Consider the following 23,718-nt stretch of genomic DNA (forward strand, 5'->3'; position numbering starts at 1 on the left):
CCTCACAGGGCTGCTTCTCAGCTGCCCTACACCTGGGTATATCTGCAGCTGCCTGTGGCATGAAGCCAGAAGCAGTGCTGCTGTTCATCTCCCATGCACTTCCAACCCTGTAGCTTAGGAGTCCCAGCTGTCTGTTTGCATACTCCTGCAGGGAGGCTGTAACCCAATTACCCTTTGGTTGCGACTTTTCCCCACCTCAGCCTCCATGCCTGAGTCCCATTGTTTCCTGGTATAAGCACCTTGTGTTCTGCCCCTCCTCCCACTCTTTTTGTGGTTCAGAGTGGAGTATTCACTTGCACACTACAATGGCTGGAGGAATTAATTCCTCCCTTTTGAAACCTGCTGAATGAGGGGCTCTGACTCACCACCTGCTGCCAGAATCCTGGTTCTGGCAGCCTCTGTCCATCAGCAGAGCTCTTCTCCCCGGGCTGTGATGGTTGTTTCTTGCTTCCACTTCTTGATCCTTCCCAGGCCTCAGAAGGTTTCCCCACACCTGTGCACAACCAGCACTCCTTACTCCAGGGGAGGGGTCACTGCCCCCTTCCTCTAGCGTGTAGGTACACAAATTCTGTTCCTTCTTAGGGTCGAGGGGTGTCTAAAGCCAGTGATTGCTTCACAAAGCTCAGCAAAGAAATGACTTCAGCCACAGCTCACAGGAGGAAATGATGGGTTCTCCCGGCTTGGCAGTACTGACCCTGTTACTGGCTGCACCTGGCTGCCCAGACCCCCTGTAGCCCACTTACGTGGAAGGAACCATTCTAATTCCTGTTGCTGTGGTTGCTGCAGCCACTGTGCCCTCCCAGCACCCAACTGCTGATGCTACCCCTGGCCGCATGGCTTCTGTAGCCCACTACTGCTGTCACCTAGCTCCCTTTTCTCCCCTGGGGGGCAGTCCGAGACTCAGCTATCTGGCCCCCTCAAGCATGGGACAAAGCAGTCACAGAATCAGCTGCAGTAACATGGCCCGCTCCTTGAGTGCTGGAGGCAGGAGTCACAGACTTCCGTGGCTGAGCCCCTGTGAGTGAGCAGAGGGCCAGCACTCCTGATCATGGTAAGGTAGCCCCATAGGGTGGGGAAAAGGTGGGGCAGTTCCAGACTGTCCAGCAGTACTGAAATGATCCCTACCCTTCTGATTGCTAGTTATCCACACATTGCCTCTTGTCCCCTGTCTCTCCCAGGAGCAGGGAGGCTAGGTTCCCACCTGAATTCTTCAGCACTGCCCACACTGGATGAAGTTATCTGACAGCAGCTCATGGGCAAAAGGCTTTTGAAAAGCCCAGAAAGTTTAACTAGATTAGGAGAGGGGACTGGGGGAGCAGCACAAGCGCCCATCGGCCCAGACACTGGAAGGATCTGAGCAGGAGGAGGGGTACATTTCTGCCTCATCAAGCATATGCCCTTGCTCTTGCTTCCTCCCTCCCTTCCAGGCACTTACCAGTCCAGTCAATAACCCGTCTTGTTGATGCAGGGGTATGTGAGGGGGTATTTCCTTCCCACACCCCCTGCAACAATCAGAGCTGCAGGATTTTGTCTCTTTTTCTTTTCTAGTAGTGTCTCTTCTCCTATTTTGCTTTTTCATCTTTCTCCCTTCTTGTTTCATTTCCTTTTCCTGCTTCTTCCTCCTTTCATCATATTTGCTGTATTTACTTATATTATAATGTATAAATTATATAACACTTTCAAATGTATTTTAAATTAATGCATTTTATATAATGAAGGACTTTTTGTTGTTGTTTTAAACATATTCTGCTAAAAACAATCACAAATGGTAATTTAAAGTCATTTTCCTAATCCTACTATAGCTGTCTTTATTTTTCAGATAAGTCAGTTTGATGTTTAATATACAGTAACTCCTCACTTAACGTCCTCCCACTTTATGTTGTTTCAAAGTTACGTCGCTGCTCAATTAGGGAACATGCTCTTTTAAAGTTGTGCAATGCTCCCTTATAACATCGTTTGGCTGCTGCTCTGTCCACTGCTTGTAAGATTCTGTGGAAGCGCAGTGACTTTACAAGGGAGCATTGCACAAGTTTCTCTTCTCCCTCTCCTCCCCCTCCCTCCCACTGCTGCATCTCCACTCCTCCCCTCCCCCCAGAAAGTCCTAAGTGCCACCAAACAGCTGTTTGGTGGCAGGGAAGCGCTGGGAGGGAGGAAGAAGAGCAGGGAAGTGCCGCTTCTGCTCTCCTTCTCCTCCTTCTCAGAAAGTCTTAAGTGCAAAGCGCTGGGATAGAGGGGGAGGAGCAGGGAAGCGCCATGTCTCCACTCCTCTCCCGCCCTACCCCACCCAAAAAAGTCCTAAGCTGCCAAACACTTTTTGGGGATCAGTGGGACGTGGCATGGTCTGGAGAGGAAGTGGAGTGGGGATGGAAAGAGGTGGGCCGGGAGCATCCCCCAGCACAGTCGGTGCCTGTTCTTCTCCAGGGAAGCTGCCACTGTTGCTGTAAAGGTGCTTCCTAGCGTCCTTGTCTGTAGTGGGCTGTGTCTGTGTGGGGTAAGCCAGGAGCACTTCCCAACCACGGTACACTGCAGTATATAATGCCTTTTGTCTGCCTCCCAAAAAATGTCCTTGGATTTATTTAACATTGTTTCACTTAAAGTTGCATTTTTCAGGAACATAACTACAACTTAAGTGAGCAGTTACTGCAGATCAAAATACTCAATTACAAAATTGCAAACTAGCTTAGCCACCAGTGATAGCATTTTAAAACTAAAACTCTAAAATGTGGGGCTCTGTCCAAAGAAATAGTATATATGAAAGGAAGAGCTGAAGAGGAGATATGAAAGTAGAAATATAAGAAGAGAAAAAAGAGTGTAAGGAATGGCAGAAAGATAACCAACAGTTAACAAAGAAGAGGAAGATGAGGTAGACAGGAGGAATGCTGAGGATGGGGAAATTCAAGTAAGTAGAATAAGAAAACATGGTACAAGAGAGCAGTAGAAGTGGAGAATAGACTAAGTGGTAGCAAAATCAAAGAATAGAAAAACAGATGGCAGAGGAGTCCCCTTGACTTTTTGTAAAGGACTCTAGAATCTGGATACCCATTATCACTCCAGACTTTTATAGAAACCTCCAGCCCTCAATGCTTGCTGCACTGCATTGAACCAACTGGATAGAGAAGGTTAACTTGAAAAACTTCCATTAGTGAATTGTACAGTACTTGAGATATTTTTGGAGATGAACTAGTGTTCTGGCATTTTGAACTAGAGGTGTAGTTGGTAACTAAAACATTGGTTAGCTTAAAGGCACATTTCCAAAAATAAAGAAATGAGGCTGAATCTGAATGATGCAGTTTGTGGATTTTTTTTTTTAACTGTAATAGGTGAGGAGATCTATTATTGGAAGATGCAGAGTAGATTGTAGAGCATAGTAGAATTTCCAAAGAAAAATATGGTATTATAGGATTATTAGAATTCCATTTTTATTAATAGAGATAATTCTTGTATATGTAAAATATTATAGACTGTTCTAGGGAAGTAGAGCTCCATCTAGTGTTACGTTATAGTGTGCTTATTACTTGTCATTCATATGGTCTCTGTACTATGTAAGAATAATCAGTTTAACGTGAATGGCAGTTTTTAATTTATGTTATGTATAGACACCATATTAAATGTATTAATATTTTTGACATTGAATGGACTCACTAGTCTTTTCCCACTTGAATATAGTTATTCAGATTGGATAATTGTGATAGGGGACATTTTGTTCATTGCATTGTAGCAGTGTGATTGACAATTCTATATCTCTGTTTACAGCTTTGCAATGAATGAAAATAGCCTTTGTGCTACATATGCAATTTTTTTTAAATGCTAAAGCCAAGCAAGCTGACTCCAAGGCCAATTTACATTGTACCTAGTCTGCAGAACATGGACACATAGGTCAGCGAAGTGGGATTTTTTTTTCCAAAATAAGGAGGAAAAACTCCCTGCCTTCAGTTTGATAGACAGCTAGAGTCCCATGCCTGTTAGCTGCTCTCCCATCAGCTTCAGTTCACTAGAGGTAGAGTAGCCCTCAAAACAGGTTCTATTCCATGACTTTCTTTCTCTGTTTTGCATTAACTCTCCTTTCTCCCTTGGTAGTTCTATAGTGCTTCATTGGATACAACTTTATTTTGTTACTTTTTGCAGCAAGTTGACTTTTCTTCTGGAAGATCATCCTGCTGTAGAACCAGTAACCACAGTTTTCTGCAGTATATGAGGCTCAAAAAAACAGCAGATGATTTGGGCTGGCTAGAGTTGATGTGTTCAATGAGACTTTGTTGTTTTCAAATATTCTAAATAGTGAGATTTCCTGCTATTACAATTAATTTACAGTTGCTGTTGGCTTATCACTTCTCACCACTGCGTGATTGGCACATGGGTTAACCTAGCCCAGATGTGATCAGCCGCACTGCAAAACTCTACCCAAGCTACTGTGTTCTCACATATGCTGTACTCCTCCACATGTCTTTAGGATTTCTGGGGGCATATCCCATGGATCTTTATGCTGCAATAAGATGAGCCACTCTCTTTCTTTCCCAGCCAATTGTGGGAAAATATTTGTCTTTCTGGGGACACTGAGGTGGGGGGAAATTGTGGGAAGTCATAGGAGGACTGTCAGCAGTCGCATGATTTATCCTGTGTCCGAGTACGCCACTGATGGGTTCAGTCACAGAGATTCCCTTGGTACTGTCACCTGACATGCTGGAATTACCATGAGACAGACATGCCAGCTGGCTGCAACACAGACCCAGGGTCTGAACCATGCCCCCAAAGCCGCAGACTTTAACCAAAAACTGCTCAGCAAGTCACCCAACTCCTGCACCCAGACACCCAGTTCCCAGTGGGATCCAAACCCCAAATAAATCCGTTTTACTCTGTATAAAGCTTATACAGGGTAAACTCATAAATTGTCTGCTCTCTATAACACTGATAGAGAGAGATGCACAGCTGTTTGCTCCCCCAGGTATTAATCACTTACTCTGGGTTAAGTAATAAAAGTGATTTTATTAAATATAAAAAGTAAGATTTAAGTGGTTTCAAGTAATAACTGACCGAACTAAGTAAGTTACCAAGCAAAATAAAACAAAACACGCAAGTCTAAGCCTAATATGTTAAGAAACCGAATACAAGTAAATCTCACCCTTAGAGGTGTTCCAATAAGCTTCTTTCACAGACTAGACACCTTCCTAGTCTGGCCCCAATCCTCTCCCCTGGTACAATCCTTGTTTGTTCCAGCTCAGATGGGAACTAAGGGATTTCTCCATGATTGGCAGCCCCTTTGTTCTGTTCTACCCCCTTTTTATAGCTTTGGCACAAGGCAGGAATCCTTTGTCTCTCCCTGGGTTCCCACCCCTCCTTCTAAATGGAAAAGCTCCAGGTTTAAGATGGATTCTAGTATCATGTGACATGGTCACATGTCCTGTGAGACTTCATTACCTACTTGCTGGCACTGGGGTACACAAGAAGGCTTACAAGTAAACAGAGCCATTTACAACCAATTATCCTGGTTAATGGGAGCCATTAATGGCCCACATTTTGCATAACTACAATAGGACCTCAGTTATATTTCATATTCCTAATTTTAGATACAAGAATGATACATACATACAAATAGGATGAACACACTCAGTAGTAGCTTTGTAATGGTGCCTTACAAGAGACCTTTTGCATAAAGCATATTCCAGTTATATTATATTCATGCTCATAAGCATATTTCCATAAACATATAGAGTGCAACGTCACAGATGTAGGAGGACTGTCAGCGTCCACAATGCAAAGTAGATGGTTTACCAGCCCAAGTGAAAGGGGAATCCAGGTTCTAGCCCACAGCCCCAGCCACATGCAGTTTGAAAGCACCACATAATGCCAGTGTAAGGTTTTTGTGTATGGACTTGAGGAAGGTTAAGAGTAACATCCAAGTAAGAACCCAGGCTAATTCTGTGGTGAAGACCTACCCTAAGAGATCATAAGTACGTAGTCATCTTTGTCTAAAACTTCATCTTCATTTATCCCTGAGAGATCTTTCTGCCTGCATTCAGAGAGAATGTGGCCAGAGAAATCTTCCTGATGTCACTTATAAAATTCTAGGAAATTTAGTTCCATTTTAATAATGGTGAGCTTGTCATCTAAAATCACCCAAACAGAATGGGAGTTGCAGATATTTTTTTCCCAAGATTTAATTTGTATGTGTACTCTCGTTTACCCACAGCTCAATAGTTGTGACATATTTCTATTATATATTGACTGATCTGATACAGCACAGTGTTGTAAACCTCACATATTAATGAATACATTGCCACACAGGAAAACAAGATATTTAAGCTAAAAATATTCTGTTGGTAAAACGGTTTAAGCCAAAAATTAATGCCTAAGTCAGCTAACATCAACATTTGCTTTAATGATTGGTCTAGGGTCGATAGTTTGATTAAGTTGGGGAAGTTTTGAGATTTCTGAATAGGAATTTGGAATGAATCAACCTAGTCAATAGAACATGAATTCCCATTACAACGTAAGGCCCAATTCCGAAACTTGCTGCACGTAGGCAGGAGTCAGTGGTGCAGTGCACAGGTCCTGGAGTGCACCCAAAGCTCAAGGATCAGACCCTAATTCAGTTCTGTGTGGTAGCTTCTGCTGAAGAGACCCAGGACTATAATTGCTGTGATGTTCAGGGTCATGATTGAGCTGCTAACAATACAACGTTTAGCTGCTCCTGTTCGCTAGCTCATCTGGTCGCTTAGGAGTGGGCTTTTTAAAGCCCTGTCCTCCCTGAGTAGGCCCGCCCCCTCATTAAGGATTGATGAGTGGTGAAAGGCTTAGGGATCAAAGCCTCGTTAAGCAGCTCTCAGCCTTGCTTAGCAGGCTGCTAGGCTCAGTACACACGTGACCAGCACGTGGTCCCCCAAACAAACAGACCACACAGTATATTTCAGTCAAGCAGCATGCACATAACATACACGCACACTGCAGACAACAAACTTACCCCAAGGGTCACGTAATCGCTCCTCCTTCACCTGGAGAATTCCCTCATGAAACTCCCCTGTTAGCTACTCCTGTTCGCTAGCTCTCAATCAAAGAAAAAGAAGTATTTCTTCACACAGTGCACAGTCAACTTGTGGAATTCTTTGCCAGAGGATGTTGTGAAGGCCAAGACTATAACAGGGTTCAAAAAAGAACTAAAATTCATGGAGGATAGGTCCATCAGTGGCTATTAACCAGGATGGACAGGGATGGTGTCCCTAGCATCGGTTTTCCAGAAGCTGGGAATGGGCGATTACTTGTTCTGTTCATTCCCTCTGGGGCTTCTGCAATTGGCCGCTGTCGGAAGATAGGATACTGGGCTAGATGGACCTTTGGTCTGACCCAGTATGGCCGTTCTTATGTTCTCATGCTAGTAAAGAGCATCTTTGAGATGCTTACATAGCTCCTACTTCACACCATGCTGATATTAGCAACTGTTATCCATCCCTCTCCTTTTATAAGCAATACGTTATTTTAAAAGGAGGGTTGGAGGACGATATAGACCAGAGGTACACAGCAGAGGTTTAATGAAGGTCAGTGCTGGTAATCTACCAGAGGTGATGTGGCTTTCATTATATTGAACATGGTTAGTCAGTGAAGAGAGTATTAGTTAAAATGTAAGTAATCAATATATTTCCTATATGAATTTAATAAGTACTTCACTTTTTGCTTCCTTATTTATCAAAATACTGGGCCAAATTCAGTCCTTGGGCTTCACTTTTAGTCAAGTTTTATCTGTTTTTCTCAGTTCTTTTACTGTGATACAGATGTATGTTCAAAAAACCAATAGGAAGAAGAATTGTAATGGTTTTATATTTATGCCTTCCTCTAAAAAGAGCTGAATTCATGTTTCTGGTGGTGTTAATGCTGGGGTCAAAATCAAGAAGGACCTGAATTTTGTCTGTGTAACTGGATGGTCTTACAGTGTCACAATTATTATTTCTTTCAGGCTTACTTTCATTTGGGGATTAATGACAAACTGGGATTATCTGGAAGACCCGACAGGCCTATTGGATGCCTTGGAACTTCAAAGGTCATTGCAAGAAGTGATTCATTTGATAATTAGCATATACTCCAGATAAATTCTGGATTATTCTGTGAAGACAGAATACTATTTAAGTTGTTAAATTTACTAAATGTAATCTTCTTTTCTACATGTAAATCTTATTGTTTAATACAAAATGTTTTTAATATAGTTTGTAAACCCATTAAGGACAAAGCATAAGCTATCTCACAATTCAATTATTTCACGCTTTATCTAAGCACCTAATTACAGCAATATTTACTCACCCAAGACAAGCTTGATCATGACGGGGTGAACTGCTGTGATTAGAAAAAGAATGTGGATTTGCACACTATGTAAGAACAAGGATTCTTCAGATTAGATTTTTCAGTTATCCTTTTTACAGATCCTTATTACTCTGACAGTTCTGCAAGACTACATCTGTGTTTTCACTTTTTAAACTGTAATAATGTTAGTTTCATATATTTTAAAGAAATGGGTAATGTTAGCTTTTTCTCCCTACAGATTTATCGAATACTAGGAAAGACTGTTGTTTGCTACCCAATCATTTTTGATCTAAGTGACTTCTACATGTCTCAGGATGTTATGCTGTTGATTGATGACATTAAGGTATTTATCTGTTGTTTATCTTATGCAACCTGATGAAATAAGTCCTATATTAAGAACAAATTGTGCAGTTCTAAAGGTTTGATGAAATGTGGGATTGAAAAGGGAAGATGAGAAAATATATAGTCTGTATACCTTACTATGTAAAGTGGACAAGCAAAGTTATGGTGAGAAGAACAATGAAAATATTAGCATTAATATACTGTTAGACTAGTGCAGACCCTAGTGGATGTTCTGTGGTGGCAGAAAGCTAACTTCAGTAGGGGGTGAGAATGCAGTGGCACAACATGCGCAAACCCCTGTTTTCCAGGGATACTGGCAAGCACAAGCCCCAAAGGCAGATACTTTTGGCTGGGGCAAGGGCCATGACCAGTTCACTTAAGGGATGCTTTGATTGAAAGCCTCACCTGATGGGGCTTTTCTGGAGTCCTGGCCACAAATTAAAACTTGCCTTCCTTGGGTGAAACACAGTTAAGGGCAGCGGTGCAGATTAGAGCTATGTGAATAACTGGTTGTTCAGTTTGCTGCAAGGACTGGAACCTGGCTGTGCCCCATCCCAAATCAATTCCCTAGCTACCAGGCTGTAGGGTCATTCCTCTCTCTCAGGTCAGTTGAATATTTAATTATTTATGCAAAGTGGGACAGCATCAACAGGAGAAATTGAGAGAGACCCACCATAGAATACCTATTAGTCCTAGGGGCAGGGCATTCATCTGCAAGTTCAAATCAGACAGAGTGGGGATGTGAATCTGGGTCTTCCACTTCCCAGGTAAGTGTTCTAACCATGGGGCTGTCAAGTATCAGACCCTCTTCAGTTTCGAAAATGGCACCTAAGGCCCCTTATGAATCTATCCTGACTTTTTTTTTTTTGATGAAACTAACCAGTGAATTCATGTCAAATAGGTGAATAGTTTCAATTGACCTGAAACTGCATTTTTTGGCAAATATTCTATTTGAAAAAATGTCACCTGGTTCTAGTGCTAACATCACCTGTCCTATTCCCCCATCCTCACAGTGAAATGACCTGGACTGCAGCAGCTACTTCTGGTGTATAAAAGCTGCCAATTATCTCCCCTGTGCTTTCATTAACTATTCACATCAGAATCCTATTTATACAGATCAATAGATGTAATCCAATATTTCATTCTGCTCAGCCTGGTGACTTGGTTGGTTTGTGTCTCACCTATAGTGGGAGCAGTGTTGTTATAAAGCTGTGGCTATGTAGTCTCTGCAAATGGCTTACATTCTTCAGAAAAAAATAAATAAATAACTGAAAAAATTGATTGTTTGGGATTTGAAATCTGTTGGGTTTATAGCAGTACCCTTTATTTTAGGTTGTTTGTTAAAGTTATAATATATTGTACTGTATGTTTCCTGGCATGAATCACATACATTTTTATGTTTACCTAGAATGCATTACAGTTCATTAAGCAATATTGGAAAATGCATGGTCGTCCCCTGTTCCTCGTGCTTATCCGTGAAGATAACATAAGGTATGGAATACATGTGAAGGTCATTATTTGTAATGTGATTTTTTCACATTTTTAATATTAATGTGTTTGTTTTTAAAATTATAGGGGAAGCAGATTCAATCCAATATTAGATATGCTGGCAGCCTTTAAAAAGGGAATTGTTGGAGGAGTGAAGGTTCATGCTGATAGAGTGCAGGTATTGGTTTTCTTTTTTTTCCTACTTTTCTTCTAAATGTTCCATTCATACTCTGGCGTTAGTCTGTGTTAGTCCATGAACTGTGAATTATTTCTATAGACATTTTTATTCCATCAAAATTCTTTGGTTTCTCCTGTGACTTTTTAATACCTCACTGAGTGTTATGAAATTAAAGATGGGCTAAAGTCAAGGGTTCTGCTTTTTCTTTAAAGCCCTTTGTTCAGTTTCTGCATACTATAAATCATGCTTTCTCTAAGCAGGAGCACAGGGCTTTGATATTTTCTGTAAAGGTCCTTTTAATGTGGCAGGGAATCTATTTTATTTTTTTACTTCCAGCCATCTGTCTTGTGGAATTTATCACAAAAGGGCAAGTCCTTGATATCAAGGGTTAAGGACTCTATTCTGGGTTATATCAACAGCAGGGAAAAGTGTGTGTTTCACATGTTAACTAACATTAAAATTCTAGTCAGTTTTAATACATTAGCTGTTGAAGATAAATTTTAAGGGGGAGACTAGGGTTTACTGCAGCCAGCTAACATGTTAAAGTTACAAAGAGAACATTCCTAGCTCTAACAAATGCTTTCAATGACTATTTAAATGAAAAATTGTGAATTACAGCAATCACACCTAGTTCATAAAATCTCTGGCTATGGTAAGTTAGAGTTCCTGATGTAAATGTCATTGCAATCCATGCAGAGTGCTGCCTGCAGGCTCTAGGGGGCTTTTGATGTTTATCTGGAATGCCTCCTTTTTATTACTTTGTATTTTATTAAACTGATATATTGTCACAAGAAACATTTCTCAAACATTATCTGCACAGTGTGCTCTTACCTTATTTTACACAGTGTACTATTTCAAAGTCCTCAGCAAACCATTGTTCCACTCCACATTCAATTCCCTTCCTTGAAGATTCTTTACATAATTAATAAGCCTTTTAGAATTGTTGTATCTATTTGACAATCACTGCTGTTTTATGTTGTCTTTCTTATTCATGAAGGGTGCAAAAACATTTCAGTAACCTTTTTAACTGGCTTGGTTCTAGGATGGTTTTCATCAAGGTTGTGTTGTGCTGTGTGTCTTGGTTTTCTATGTGCTCTGGGTTTTCACCATCCAATTCCAATCATGGGCACCAAAAATTAGAGATGAGCATTGTTGACTAATGCAACACTAGTAAATAAGGTTACATACTCTGTCCCACACCCCTGAGTATCTCTTCATGATATATTTCTTTGAAAACCTACTGAGATTTTTCCAGGAATATATTGTTAAAGTAGCTCTGAGGGTAAGTAATCATTTCCCCAGGATTCAGTATAATATATACTGACTAGGTTAGGTTTATAGTATATTAACTATGATACAGTGACTGTTTACTTCTTACTATACTTTTAAACTAAGGATGGGGAAACCAATTTGGGTGAAATAAGGATCATCTTGAATCTTTGATTCCTCTCAATTCTAAATATTTATTTGAGGTTTTGTAGAGTTTTAGGAAGTCTTGTTATCCCCTTTCCCCCTTCTCACCCAAAATTTGTAGGCACTGCTGATCAACTGAGAATTATTTATTAGATAGAAAATAGTGAATATGTTCCTTTAGTCTAAGAATTGTCTTACAAACTTATCATGCAGTTTGGTCAGCTGATATATTATGCCAAATGTGCAGAAAATGCAAGAATTTCCACTACATGAAGTGCAAAAGCTCAGTCATTTAATTTCCTGAATATAGTGTCATATTTTGGAAACTGTGCATTTCGTTAAAGAGGAAAAAGTCCTGAAAAAGTGGCTGAGATTGCAAAAAGGTGGTAACGCATTATCTATTTAAACAATATACTGTATACTGCTTTTTCATAATTTATATTGTGTGTGTACATTTGTATGCACGTGTCTGAACATATACAGATAGGCTTTAAAAACTTAATTCACAAAAAGGGGTGTACAATCTTTGCTTGTGACGTACGTTAAAATGTATTCATCCTTTCAGGCAGCATATAATTAGGCTTGGCAGAATTCAATTTTTATTTTTTTTTATAATTTTAACAGACAATATCTATTTAATGACAGTAAATATTGAGATTCAAAAAGTTTAAACTTTATAACTATTAAAACTTAAATTGTCCACATGTCAAAATATACAAAGTAAATATTCTTAAATCAAACTCTAATAGTTCTCAAGCAGCATTTTTCTTTGCCTAACTGTAAATTTCAATTATCGATGGAAATACTTTTTGTCTGTTTGTATGTGTCTAGTAAAATTGACAATTACTTATTAAAAACCTAGTCCTTCCAAGCCTACAAATAATTTGTATGGTTTCCAGGACTGTTCTTAATATTTTTTACTTTCATTGTCTGTAACTGCTTCCATCATCAGCTGTGTTCTGAAGGATTATGTATGTCAGAAAGATGACAGGGGAAATCAGCAATACAAAAAAACAAAAACAAAAAAAACAAGCAGCTTTTTATTTTCATAATCAACTTTACTGTAAATTGCAGAATGGAAACTGAGTTTAAAAGTTCACAGGACATGCATCCAACACACAATGTTTTTTAAGAAAGTCCTTTTAAAAACTGCTTTATTAGAACAGATTTCCTTTAGAAGTACAAACATATGAAATTCATATGAATATTAAATGAATTAATTGTAATCAATAAGCATACTAAAATATTAATGACAGAAGCTTAACATTGTTATGAAAGAGAGAGACCGGGAGAGAGAGAACACGCAAATATTTGTCTTCAGAAGTGTGTGTGTGTACATATGTATATATGTATGGTGACAAGAGAGAAGTACTTCTAGACTAAAGAATGACTAAGAATAAGGAATCCCAATAGATATGCTATGGTGGGAGTTGGGTGAAACCTTATTGAAGGTTGTGGGCATAACAGGTGCTCTTCATTCAAGATAAATGTAAAAAGCAATTAAATAACCCAGAGCCAGGAATAATGGCCCTAGGGATTCCCCTCCTTGCGGGAGGTTGACTGGGGACAAGACCTGCTCCCCAACCCCAGGCAGCTGTGGAGCTCCTGGGGAGAGGAAGCCCCAGAGTTATGATTTCTGGAGCTGGGAGGCTTGGACCCTGGCTGTCTGGGTGTGGGCTGGCTGGCCACACAATGGCTGCAGCTGGGCTTGGTACCCCAGGGGACACTCTGCCATGCATACCGACAGCTAAGCCTACTCCCTGCATGCTGCTGGGCTCAGATGTGCTGAGGAGTCACCATCTCCACGTCCTGCCTCTGCTGTGTGTGACCAAAGGTGGGCCTGGGTCCCCTGCCCTGTCCCCTCTTGGTGCACCTCTGCACACTAACGCATACTATAAGAGGAGAGAATGGCTACTTTACAATAACTGGTTCTTCAGGATGATAATGTCAGTATGTTCCCATAACCTGCTCTCTATCCCTGCTTTTTGGATTCCTGAGCAACGTGAGGTACCTGGACACCCACAATGGGAGCCACACTGACTACATCTCAAAGAACCACAATTGCTGTAGGGTTTGTAACCAGTTTTTCTGCAATTGTAGAAACAAGGCCTTCCTAAGCTATTTTGGTTTGTGGTGATAACATACTATACTTGCTACTTATGAACAGGAAAAGGTGCATGAAACTAAAGAGAAATTGGTATTTTAAAATATAGCAGTTTCTTATAAGTCTAACTCAAATGTTCCTGTTTAGTAAGGGGGAATTTGTTATGTTGCTGATCTCAGAATTGGTATGTGCAGTGTACATACTGATACTGTCTTGATGAGTGCTTCTTTTTTTCCTCCCCAGACATTAATATCTGGAGCAGTTGTTGAACAACTTGACTTTCTACGAATCAGTGAAACAGAAGAGTAAGGATATGAGGGAGATCTAATTACAGTGTTTTTCACAATTAAAATGTCTTCCGAACTGTGGACAATTAAATAATTATTTTTTCAGGCCTCCCGAATTTAAGAGTTTTGAGGAGCTGGAACTTCCAAAACATTCAAAAGTCAAGAGACAAACTAGTACTCCCAATGTTTCTGAACTTGAACAACAACCAGAAGTAAATATTAATGACTGGAAAATCAGGTCGACTTATGAGATTCTTCAGAAACTGCATGTAAGAAAATTGGAGAAATTGTTCTATAGTTTAGTTCTAGTTTCCATCAGACTGTGGCTATGTCTTCGCTACCCGCCGTATCGGCGGGTAGCAATCGATTTCTCGGGGATCGATATATCGCGTCTCATCTAGACGCGATATATCGATCCCCGAACGCGCTTATATCGATTCCGGAACTCCACCAACCCCAACGGAGTTGCCGAGTCGACATGGGGAGCCGGGGACATCGATCCCGCGCCGTGAGGACGGTGAGTAATTCGATGTTAGATACTTCGACTTCACGTAGCTGAAGTTGCGTATCTGAGATCGATTTTCCCCCGTAGTGTAGACCAGCCCTATATTTTGTTTGTTTTAATTCTGGTAGTTAACAGCACGTTCTTCAGATGAACGTGGTTAACATTGTCACTCCAGCAGCCACTCCCAGCAGCTTTCTTGGCCAGGATCTCTTTTTTATTAAATATTTGTTGATTTTTTTCATAAAGAAACAGATAATGAAAAGTACAAAAAGATAAATGACTTCTAGCTAGTATATATTTCCAAATACCACATGCTTCACAGGATCTTTAATAGAATTATACAATAATGCAATCGTACAGCCCTTGTCAAAGCTGCAAGACCATACAATACTATGTAGGGATAACATGTTAAAAGTGGAGGTAATAAAACAGGAGACGACATACATAAATAGGGAGAGGAGGAAGGAATGGACTAAGGCGAAGGGAAACAGAGAAGGGCTTAGGTGGAGTGGAGGTCTGGCATTCTTTGAGCATCCATCAACATTTTTTATCTAATGCATCTGGAAACAATCAATAATTCTTTGAATTCATATAATTGTTCTCTGAAGCTTTTAAATAGAACTCTACTGTACTGATTTTTGCTTCTAGAGTCTTTCCTCATTGTAGCTCTCTCCCCAGATGCCTCAGAACCCTCTGAGCTGCCGCATTCCGATTAACAGTTTTCCATACTCCTTTTAATAGAATCCTTATCAATTTTTTCTGGTAACACCTGAAATGTTCTAAAGGGAGAGAGATGGTTGTGTCTTGTATGAATAAATACCTCATACCTAGACTGCAGCTCCAAAAACAAACAAAAAACCCCTGAATGGTTGAAATCCACTAAGACAGACTGTAAAAGCAGCAAAGAGTTCTGTGGCACCTGATAGGCTAACAAACATATTGGAGCATGAGCTGCTCATGTTTCAATATGTTCGTTAGTCTATAAGGTGCCACAGAACTCTGCTGCTTTTACAGATCCAGACTAACACAGCTACCCCTCTGATACTAAGACAGACTGACGACCTTTTAGTGACTTTTGACTGTAAGATCAACTATAAGTTTTAATTGGGTATTTTTCCTGTACCTAGAAACCAACAATGAATATTTCACATTTCAATATTCTGTCTTAGTCGGAACTTAGATTCACAGATTCATAGATTCTAGGGTCAGAAGGGACCAATGTGATCATCTAGTCTGACCCCCTGCACAAAGCAGGCCACAGAACTCTACCCATCCAGTTCTATAACAAACCCCTAACCTATGCCTGAGTTATTGAAGTCTTCAAATTGTGGTTTGAAGACCTCAAGCTGCAGAGAATCCACCAGCAAGTGACCCATGCCCCACGCTGCAGGGGAAGGCGAAAAACCTCCAGGGCCTCTGCCAATCTGCCCTGGAGAAAAATTCCCTCCCGACCCCAAATATGGCGATCAGCTAAACCCTGAGCATGTAGGCAAGACTCACCAGCCAGCACTCAAAAAGAATTCTCTACAGTAACTCAGATCCCATCCCATATCCCATCACCAACCACTGGGCATACTTATCTGGCGATAAGCAAAGATCAGTTGCCAAAATTAGGCTCTCCCATCATACCATCCCTTCCATAAACTTATCAAGCTTAATCTTAAAGCCAGATATGTCTTTTGCCCCCACTACTCCCCTTGGAAGGCTGTTCCAGAACTTCACTCCTCTAATTGTCAGAAACCCTTCATCTAATTTCAAGTCTAAACTTCCTAGTGTCCAGTTTATACCCATTCGTTCTTGTATCTACATTAGTACTAAGCTTAAATAATTCCTCTCCCTCCCTAATATTAATCCCTCTGATATATTTATAAAGAGCAAGCATATCCCCCCTCAGCCGTCTTTTGGCTAGACTAAACAAGCCAAGCTCTTTGAGTCTCCTTTCATATGACAGGCTTTCCATTCCTCGGATCATCCTAGTAGCCCGTCTCTGAACCTGTTCCAGTTTGAATTCATCCTTCTTAAACCTTGGAAAACTATCATGTCAATTAGTCATCTGATCACAAGCATTTGTTTTGCAAATGGTAGAGGCCCAGGGCACCAAGACACAAATGATCTTTTTGAGCCCAGCGGTGCAACTTTATTGAACCTTAATATATGTCCCAAAAAAAGCCGTTCTAAAGCAGCAGTGAGAAGAGAGTTACCAAACACTGTACCGGTGTTGCTGTGCCACTCGTTCCTTCAGAGGAGATAGAAAATGAAGATAGAGATGAGTATATAACTGGGGTATATCAATAAGGTCCTGATCTGGTAAGGTGCCGAGAGCCCTCAAGTCCCACTGAAAACCTAAAATTGGCTATTTGGTTACTATTATAGGGGGGACCAAATGAAGATTAAGAATTTATGGGAAGCGGAGAGTTTCTCCTTGAAATGTGTGTTGTATAGTACTGCTAAAACAATTGTCTTCTGGTTCGTGTGGAATTTGTAATAACTGTGATGTCTTTTGCTAGTCATTTAAATCTGAAAGTTGTTCTTTTTTAGGACTGCAATTGCCTAGCAAGTCAAGCAATGCTGTTGAGTATTTTGCTCAAAAGGGAAGGACCGAATTTCATCACCAAGGAAGGTCAGATATCCTTTCATGTGACTATTCTAAATATTAGAGGAGGCAGTTTTCTGTGTAGTTCTAATGAACATGAATAATAGACATGGTTAGAAAAAGTTGTGTAGCTATTTTCTTCTCTATTAAAGTAGTTTTTGCTTTAATGGAAAATGCACATCAATATACTGTAGAGTGGAATGAGCTGTTAAATCTATTAACTCTTTTAAATTGTTTGCATGCAGCATGTTGTTGTCTATTCATAAGTCTGAGCAAGCAATTTTTGTCAGAAAAGGTTTGATTTTGTATAATAAAGTGAAGCTGAAGACAGGTTGTGTATGCCTATGCCTCTTAGTCTGAAATGTATCAGCAATCTTATATTGATGGTTTTGCTTTATTTTCCTTATTTTGTGAAATCAGATTTTATTTCAGAATATTATCTATAGAGGTTATTCTGCTTCAGCTTTATATCAGAGTTTTGTATTAAAATGCAGGAGTTAAATACACATAAGACATTACAAAACATAAGCTAATAATAACCCAGTAATGCTAACCTAGATAATGCTAGATTTGGACCAGCTCTACTGCCCTCAGGAAGCAAGTGGATGGGAAGGAGAAAATAAGGGTTGGTGAGTGGGTGGAGCTATGCTGTACCCTTTCAAGGGCTGCTGTAAACTGTTCCCCACCCCTCAGCCTACACACACATCCCAGAGAAAGAGGCAATCAGAGGTGGAATTAGGACTCTGTTTCACATTTTCTCCCTTGGATAATCTTAGGGTATTATAGTTTACCCACCACTTCATTTCACAGGGCTTTACCTGAGGATGGTCTAATTGTATGTTAGTACGCGTGATGGAGACTTGGCACTTCTAGTATAAATATACTTTACATGCAGTATCGCTGTATAAAACACATCCTGGAAAGTACTAAAAAATACAACATGCTTCATTGTGTTTTATTTTTTGACTTTATTTTTATTGTTTTTATATACAATATAAACACAGAACAAAACATATATGACTATATGCACCAGATGGAGATATATGAATAACAAAATTCAATGTTCTTTATTTATAAAACCTGGAAAAACAAAACAAAAAACAAGCAAACAAACAAAAAACCCTTAATCCATAGAGATCATGCAGGGCATCAATTACTAAAGTGACTAAATAGATAAATAAGTGAGAATATATCTTCTGAGCATCAGGGATTAATATATACCAAACTGCAAAAGTATGCAGTAGTTTCATGTGTGACAAGACACCCTCATATTTCTTCCAAGTGTTTCCATTAGACAGAATCATTTGTCCATTAATGGAGTAGTAGAGAGCTCACTAAGCTAGTCGGTGTATGAGGGAGGAATTGCAGATTTCCATTTTCTCAAAATAACTCTTTTGGTCACTAAAATAGTTACTGCAGTCAATTTCTTAATGTTAACTGGTAATACCAACTCATTCAGAACCCCTAAAATACACAAGCTTGGATCAGCAAAGATAGCAACTCTTAAAAGTTTTTGAGAGTGCCCTGAATAGGGTGTTTCAGAACACGTGCATTTTTGACAGGTTTAAAGGATGTATGAAAGGTTGATTCATTGTACTGTAAAAACGTTTTTCAATGTAATATTAAGATTTTGTGAATTTAGGCCACTGTATCGAGACACATGGTCTACTTCTGAACATCAGGGAGGTGTGCATCCTCCCACCACCCCAAATTGTCTGGAAAGTACTTTGTTGTGGACTTAGACACATCAATAGCTTTCTGTGGTCATTACTTTGAATATATAGTTTCTTGCTCTAATGGAAAATGTTCATAGGAAACCTCCCATATTCAAGATTAGTTGCAACCAATACAATCACCTCATCTCCCTCATCCTCAGCTCATAATGAACCAAGTACCCATCTGGAGACCTCTGGGCTTAATAAAATTCCTGCATTGCCTTCTGGTCAGATAGTACTAATATGTGCAATCAGAGGCCTCATCCAAGATGAAGTAGTGGATGGTGATAACCTTATTAACTACTGATCTTGCATTAAACAATACAAATCATTGACTAGAGTCGCTGCCAGCCAATTTCTTATGCTATCCCACACGAGCAGTGAGACTGACATTAAACACTGAATATGTGTTGTACACAATAAATAAATAAAATATTCTCTTCCTGCCTGTTCTCCACTTCCTACCAATAATGGTTTGAAGGACCTAAGTCCTTCCAGCTGACATGCCCAGGGTCTTCAGATCTACGTATCCACAAGCTATGATCTTGCAGTTCAACTCTTCCATGTACCCTAATTGCCTTTTGAAGGGAGATTGCTGCTACACTTGGGGGATACAAATAAGTGCATCCCACCTATGAATTTTTAATCTGATGGATATTTCAAGCCTAAGGAATTGAATGGTTATCAGCACCCACTCTGTCTCACGCAGTGGTCCCCTGTGCAACTCTAGGTTCTCAATCCTTTGCCATAACTTAGTGCACCAGGGCCTGTGGAGTTGAGGGACGGTGATGTAGAAAACTAGTTCTGAGCAGTGCAATATTGTATAGTAATGCATACTTAGCTATTATAACTGCTGCTGCATTACCAGTCTATTTGTAATGAAGCTGTCAGACTTCGTTTTGTGGACATTCTTTCCAATGCTCATGTTTGGTCTATTTAAATCTTCAGAGATCTTTCAAGGTAATCATCAAAAAGAAAATTGTTGCAGAATAAGCCAATAACTCACAATTAGGAAAAGTTATTATATACCTGGCAACAGAAAAGAAACCAACTTTATTTTCTTATGTTACGTTTATTTTAACTGGCTGCTTATGCGAAAATTATAAACTGTTGTAGAACATTTGATTTATTGAGTTTTCTTATGGTCTCCCAACAGGTTTGACTAAAATTAGTCAGTTACTTGAACGGTGTCACAGGACACTGGTGATAACTAGGTAGCAGGTTAAATTTAAACTTTAAAGTTAAACATGTATTTAAGTGCTTTACTGAATCTGGTCCAAAATGAACTAACGTCTCTATCAAACTTATTTTGTTGCTGAAAAAAAGCCACTACAGCCTTTTTTTTTTTTTTTTTTTTTTTTTTTTTCCTCATGTGTGTAGGTACTATTTCTGACCACATTGAAAGAATCTATAGACGAGCTGGCAGCAAAAAGCTCTGGTTTGTATATAATATCTTTGTGTGTTCATTTTTGTTTAATAGATAAATATTGTTTTTCAGCCTGTTTACAAAACATAAGGCCAGATCGTTAGGTAATGTAAAGAAGCACAGTTCTGCTGACTTCAGTTCAGCAACATCAGTTTACACCAGCTGAAGATCTAGCCTATATCTCTTAAATAAAGAAACAAATGGAAATACATTTATATGTGAGTAGCTGTTCCTGTCACAAGTATATCACAAAGCAAATGGCTCAGTGATCAGACCAGTAAATGTTATTCTTCACAAATTGGTCTGTAGCCATCTGAGGACCCATTAATATAAACTGTGATTGTTGACATTGTCCCTGAAATCGGGGTGACTGGTGTTACTTTTTTACAGAATTGTGTTAAAATATGTCCGTTTAACAAATTGCATGATAAACATACAGTACTAGTCAAATAAAAAGAATTAGAATTAGTAGGGTAATTGACATGGTCGTCTTTCGGGGAGAATGTTACAACAGTATAAAATAATGGCTTTCAGTAGCAAGGTTGATGGTCACAAACATTAAATTAATAACAAAAGTAGATACATTTATGTAGTTTACTGCTTATTGTTCCTGAAGGAATTTGAGTTGATGATGGCTTTCCTGAAATAATGTTTAAAGGGTTGGGAAGTAAAGTATAGTATTTACATGTAGTTTGAGTAATTGCTCTATTCGGACTGAAAGTTGAATAGAAATCTCATTATTTAGTATAGAAAATAAGATTTGAGCCCAAGATGAAGCCCACTCTCACGTTGTAAATACTGTTAATCAAGAAGGTATTTTTTTGAAAAGATATTAACCATATAAATATAAGAATTTATCTCAGTTTTAGTTTTAGTCTGTTAATAGAATGAAATGGACCTGTATCCACTTATAAACCAAATGTTTTCATCGTTGGTATTTTTAATACTTAGAAAACCGAAGCATGTTGTAAAACTAAAATATGTAAAGTTTTATTTTTCATTTCTCTTTTATGACTGTCATATGGCATACCTAGGTTGATGGTACGCTACAGTGCTGCATTTACACAGAAATTTGCTTCCTCTATAGCCCCACATATTACTACTTTGCTGGTACATGGGAAACAGGTAAAGTGCACAGAGGTCTTAAATAGTGCTGCTTGAGATTTGTTGGCTTACTTGCATTTTGATGGATCAGCTAGTGCAGTTTTGAAATGCTTTGCTCTTGATTTTCAAAGAGTGCACAACATTTTTTCACGGAAGTCAGTATCAGTTTGGTTGATGGATTTTGTACTAACTTTATTGAATATTGTAACTTGTTCATTAACTCTCTTGATAAATGATTCTTTGCAGCTACAAACCCCATGTAAAAAAGCTTAAACTTAGCTTAAACTTCAGTTTCCATTTTGTCATGAAATTATGATTTATAAAGTTAAATATTACTTTCTAATAGTAATAATACCGTGTAACTCTAGTTATTCTTGAAATTTGCAGCCAGTTTTAAACCTAGCACTTTACATGATTCCCTTCTTTTCATCGCTTAGATATAAAATATTGCCTGGAGGCAAAAATTGTCAAAAATGTCATTTAAATATGCATTGCACGTGCAGTACTTACTCTTACAACAAAAATGTTTGCCTAATCTTTCAGCATAACTTTCTGAGAAGTTAAATGCTTTATTTCCTTTGCAAAGATTGAATAATAGTTTGCTTGAAAATTTCTAAATCTTTCCAAAACAAACCAAAACATCTACCGAAGAGAAATTTTTCACTAATTGCAAATTGATGGCAAACAAAAACATTGGTGGCAAACAAAAACAGACATTCTTTGACAGAAGAAATAATTATAACATTCTGTTTTCTTAACATGTGAGAGAAAAGAAAGCCAGCTTAGTATTTGCAGTCCATAGTTTAATGAGTTCTAACTGTTCCCAACACAGCCATTATTCTATACTTGCTCTAGTGAGTAATAAAAATCCAGGATTTATCCCAAAAAGAAAAACTGTGAAGTGACATTTCAAAAACAAATATTATATGTATTTTCATGGTTAGCCTTTTGGGACTTATCAAATGTGGTGACAGAATTCAAACACGTATTTGAATTCATTAAACTAGCATTTGATATCTAGTGGGATTGCTCTGTTTTCTGCCCTCAGGTCTGTTGTGCGCTTCGCAGCAAGCCTTTTAGGTAAACTAGTGGACAGCCTTGCACCATCTATTACTAATGTTTTAGTTCAGGGCAAACAGGTAAGTCTACATTTTTCAGAATTGCATTCAGCAATGATAATCAAGAGAAGAAAATCTGTATAGGTGCTTTCATTTTGTAGGTCTCAGATACTTTAAGAAGTACAAGACTCAAAAAGCTCATTTTTTAAATAAAAGAACTGAGTAAAATAAAAATTAGTAAATCTAATGTTCTGCACATACTTGTTCTAAGAAATATTTGCATATCTAGTGAAGTTGAGAGCAACATAGAGTAGATAGTTGAGCAGACCAGAACTAGATGGGAAAGGGGAGAGAGAGATGCTGCGATTAAAGTTAAGGGGGAACGTATGTGAGAAATGTTAAGGAGGAATTAGTATATAAAAGGACATTGAAACAAGTAGCAAAACATTATTTAAAGAAAAAGTTAATATATAGAACCTAATAAGCTAAAAGGGATATTAATAAATCTTGTACTATGGGTAGCCCTTCAGTGGGGAACCTTTCACCGTTCACATTTTTCTATCTTTACACCTCTGCCCTAGCCCTAGACCCTAAATTGCACTATTGTTTGCCCTTCTGGCCCAAAAAGTTTAAAGTAATTATAATATGATCATTAAAAATATCTTTCAATTAGAAAAAAATACATATTGGGCAGTTTCATCATCAAATCATTCCAAACATGAAGGGCTGGTAGCATGCTTCTGGTGCTAGGTAGGAAATTCAATGTGCATGTAGAGTGGTTTGTAGTTGCTTACTTTCACCTTTTTTGATTAACCTGTCCTGGTCAAAACATTTTTAATGTAGATTTTTTTTAAATGTCAGGAAGAGTGTGTGTTTCTCTGTTTCACTTACAGTAGATGAGAAATTTTAAAATGTTACATTTTTAAGCATGTTTTTCTTTTGGCTAATTAGTCCAATATCTTGATTGCATTATAATTTTTAAACCTAGAACACAATTAAAAAAAATATATTAAGAAAACAGTAACAAGAATCTTGATTCTTAATTTTAAGGAAGGCTTGCTAGAAAGTTATGACATGGGAAATGAAAATACCATCTAGAAAAGTCGAACAGTCAAAGATACATGTTATCCAAACTGTTCCAAAAAAGTGATGGCCTAGTAAGGTCACCTTCTGTTGGGCCAGTTACTTTTACCAATCAGTTGACACCAAACTATATTTT

General features: G+C 38.8%; 1 protein-coding gene across 6 annotated transcripts in view; it reads left to right on the top strand.

Moving 5' to 3' along the window:
• The window catches only part of PHKB (phosphorylase kinase regulatory subunit beta), a 207,471-nt gene that overhangs the window by 151,820 nt on the left and 31,933 nt on the right, over positions 1 to 23,718 (top strand). For all 6 annotated transcript variants that reach the window (XM_050923042.1, XM_050923041.1, XM_050923039.1 and 3 more), the window contains 9 exons: positions 7,946 to 8,029; positions 8,525 to 8,629; positions 10,037 to 10,119; positions 10,204 to 10,294; positions 14,055 to 14,116; positions 14,205 to 14,367; positions 17,142 to 17,223; positions 20,292 to 20,349; positions 22,490 to 22,580. In XM_050923042.1, the coding sequence (XP_050778999.1) occupies positions 7,946 to 8,029; positions 8,525 to 8,629; positions 10,037 to 10,119; positions 10,204 to 10,294; positions 14,055 to 14,116; positions 14,205 to 14,367; positions 17,142 to 17,223; positions 20,292 to 20,349; positions 22,490 to 22,580 (819 nt within the window). The remainder of the gene's footprint in view (positions 1 to 7,945; positions 8,030 to 8,524; positions 8,630 to 10,036; positions 10,120 to 10,203; positions 10,295 to 14,054; positions 14,117 to 14,204; positions 14,368 to 17,141; positions 17,224 to 20,291; positions 20,350 to 22,489; positions 22,581 to 23,718) is intronic.

Source organism: Gopherus flavomarginatus, chromosome 14 (genome assembly GCF_025201925.1).
Source record: "Gopherus flavomarginatus isolate rGopFla2 chromosome 14, rGopFla2.mat.asm, whole genome shotgun sequence".
NCBI classification, from domain to species: domain Eukaryota; kingdom Metazoa; phylum Chordata; order Testudines; family Testudinidae; genus Gopherus; species Gopherus flavomarginatus.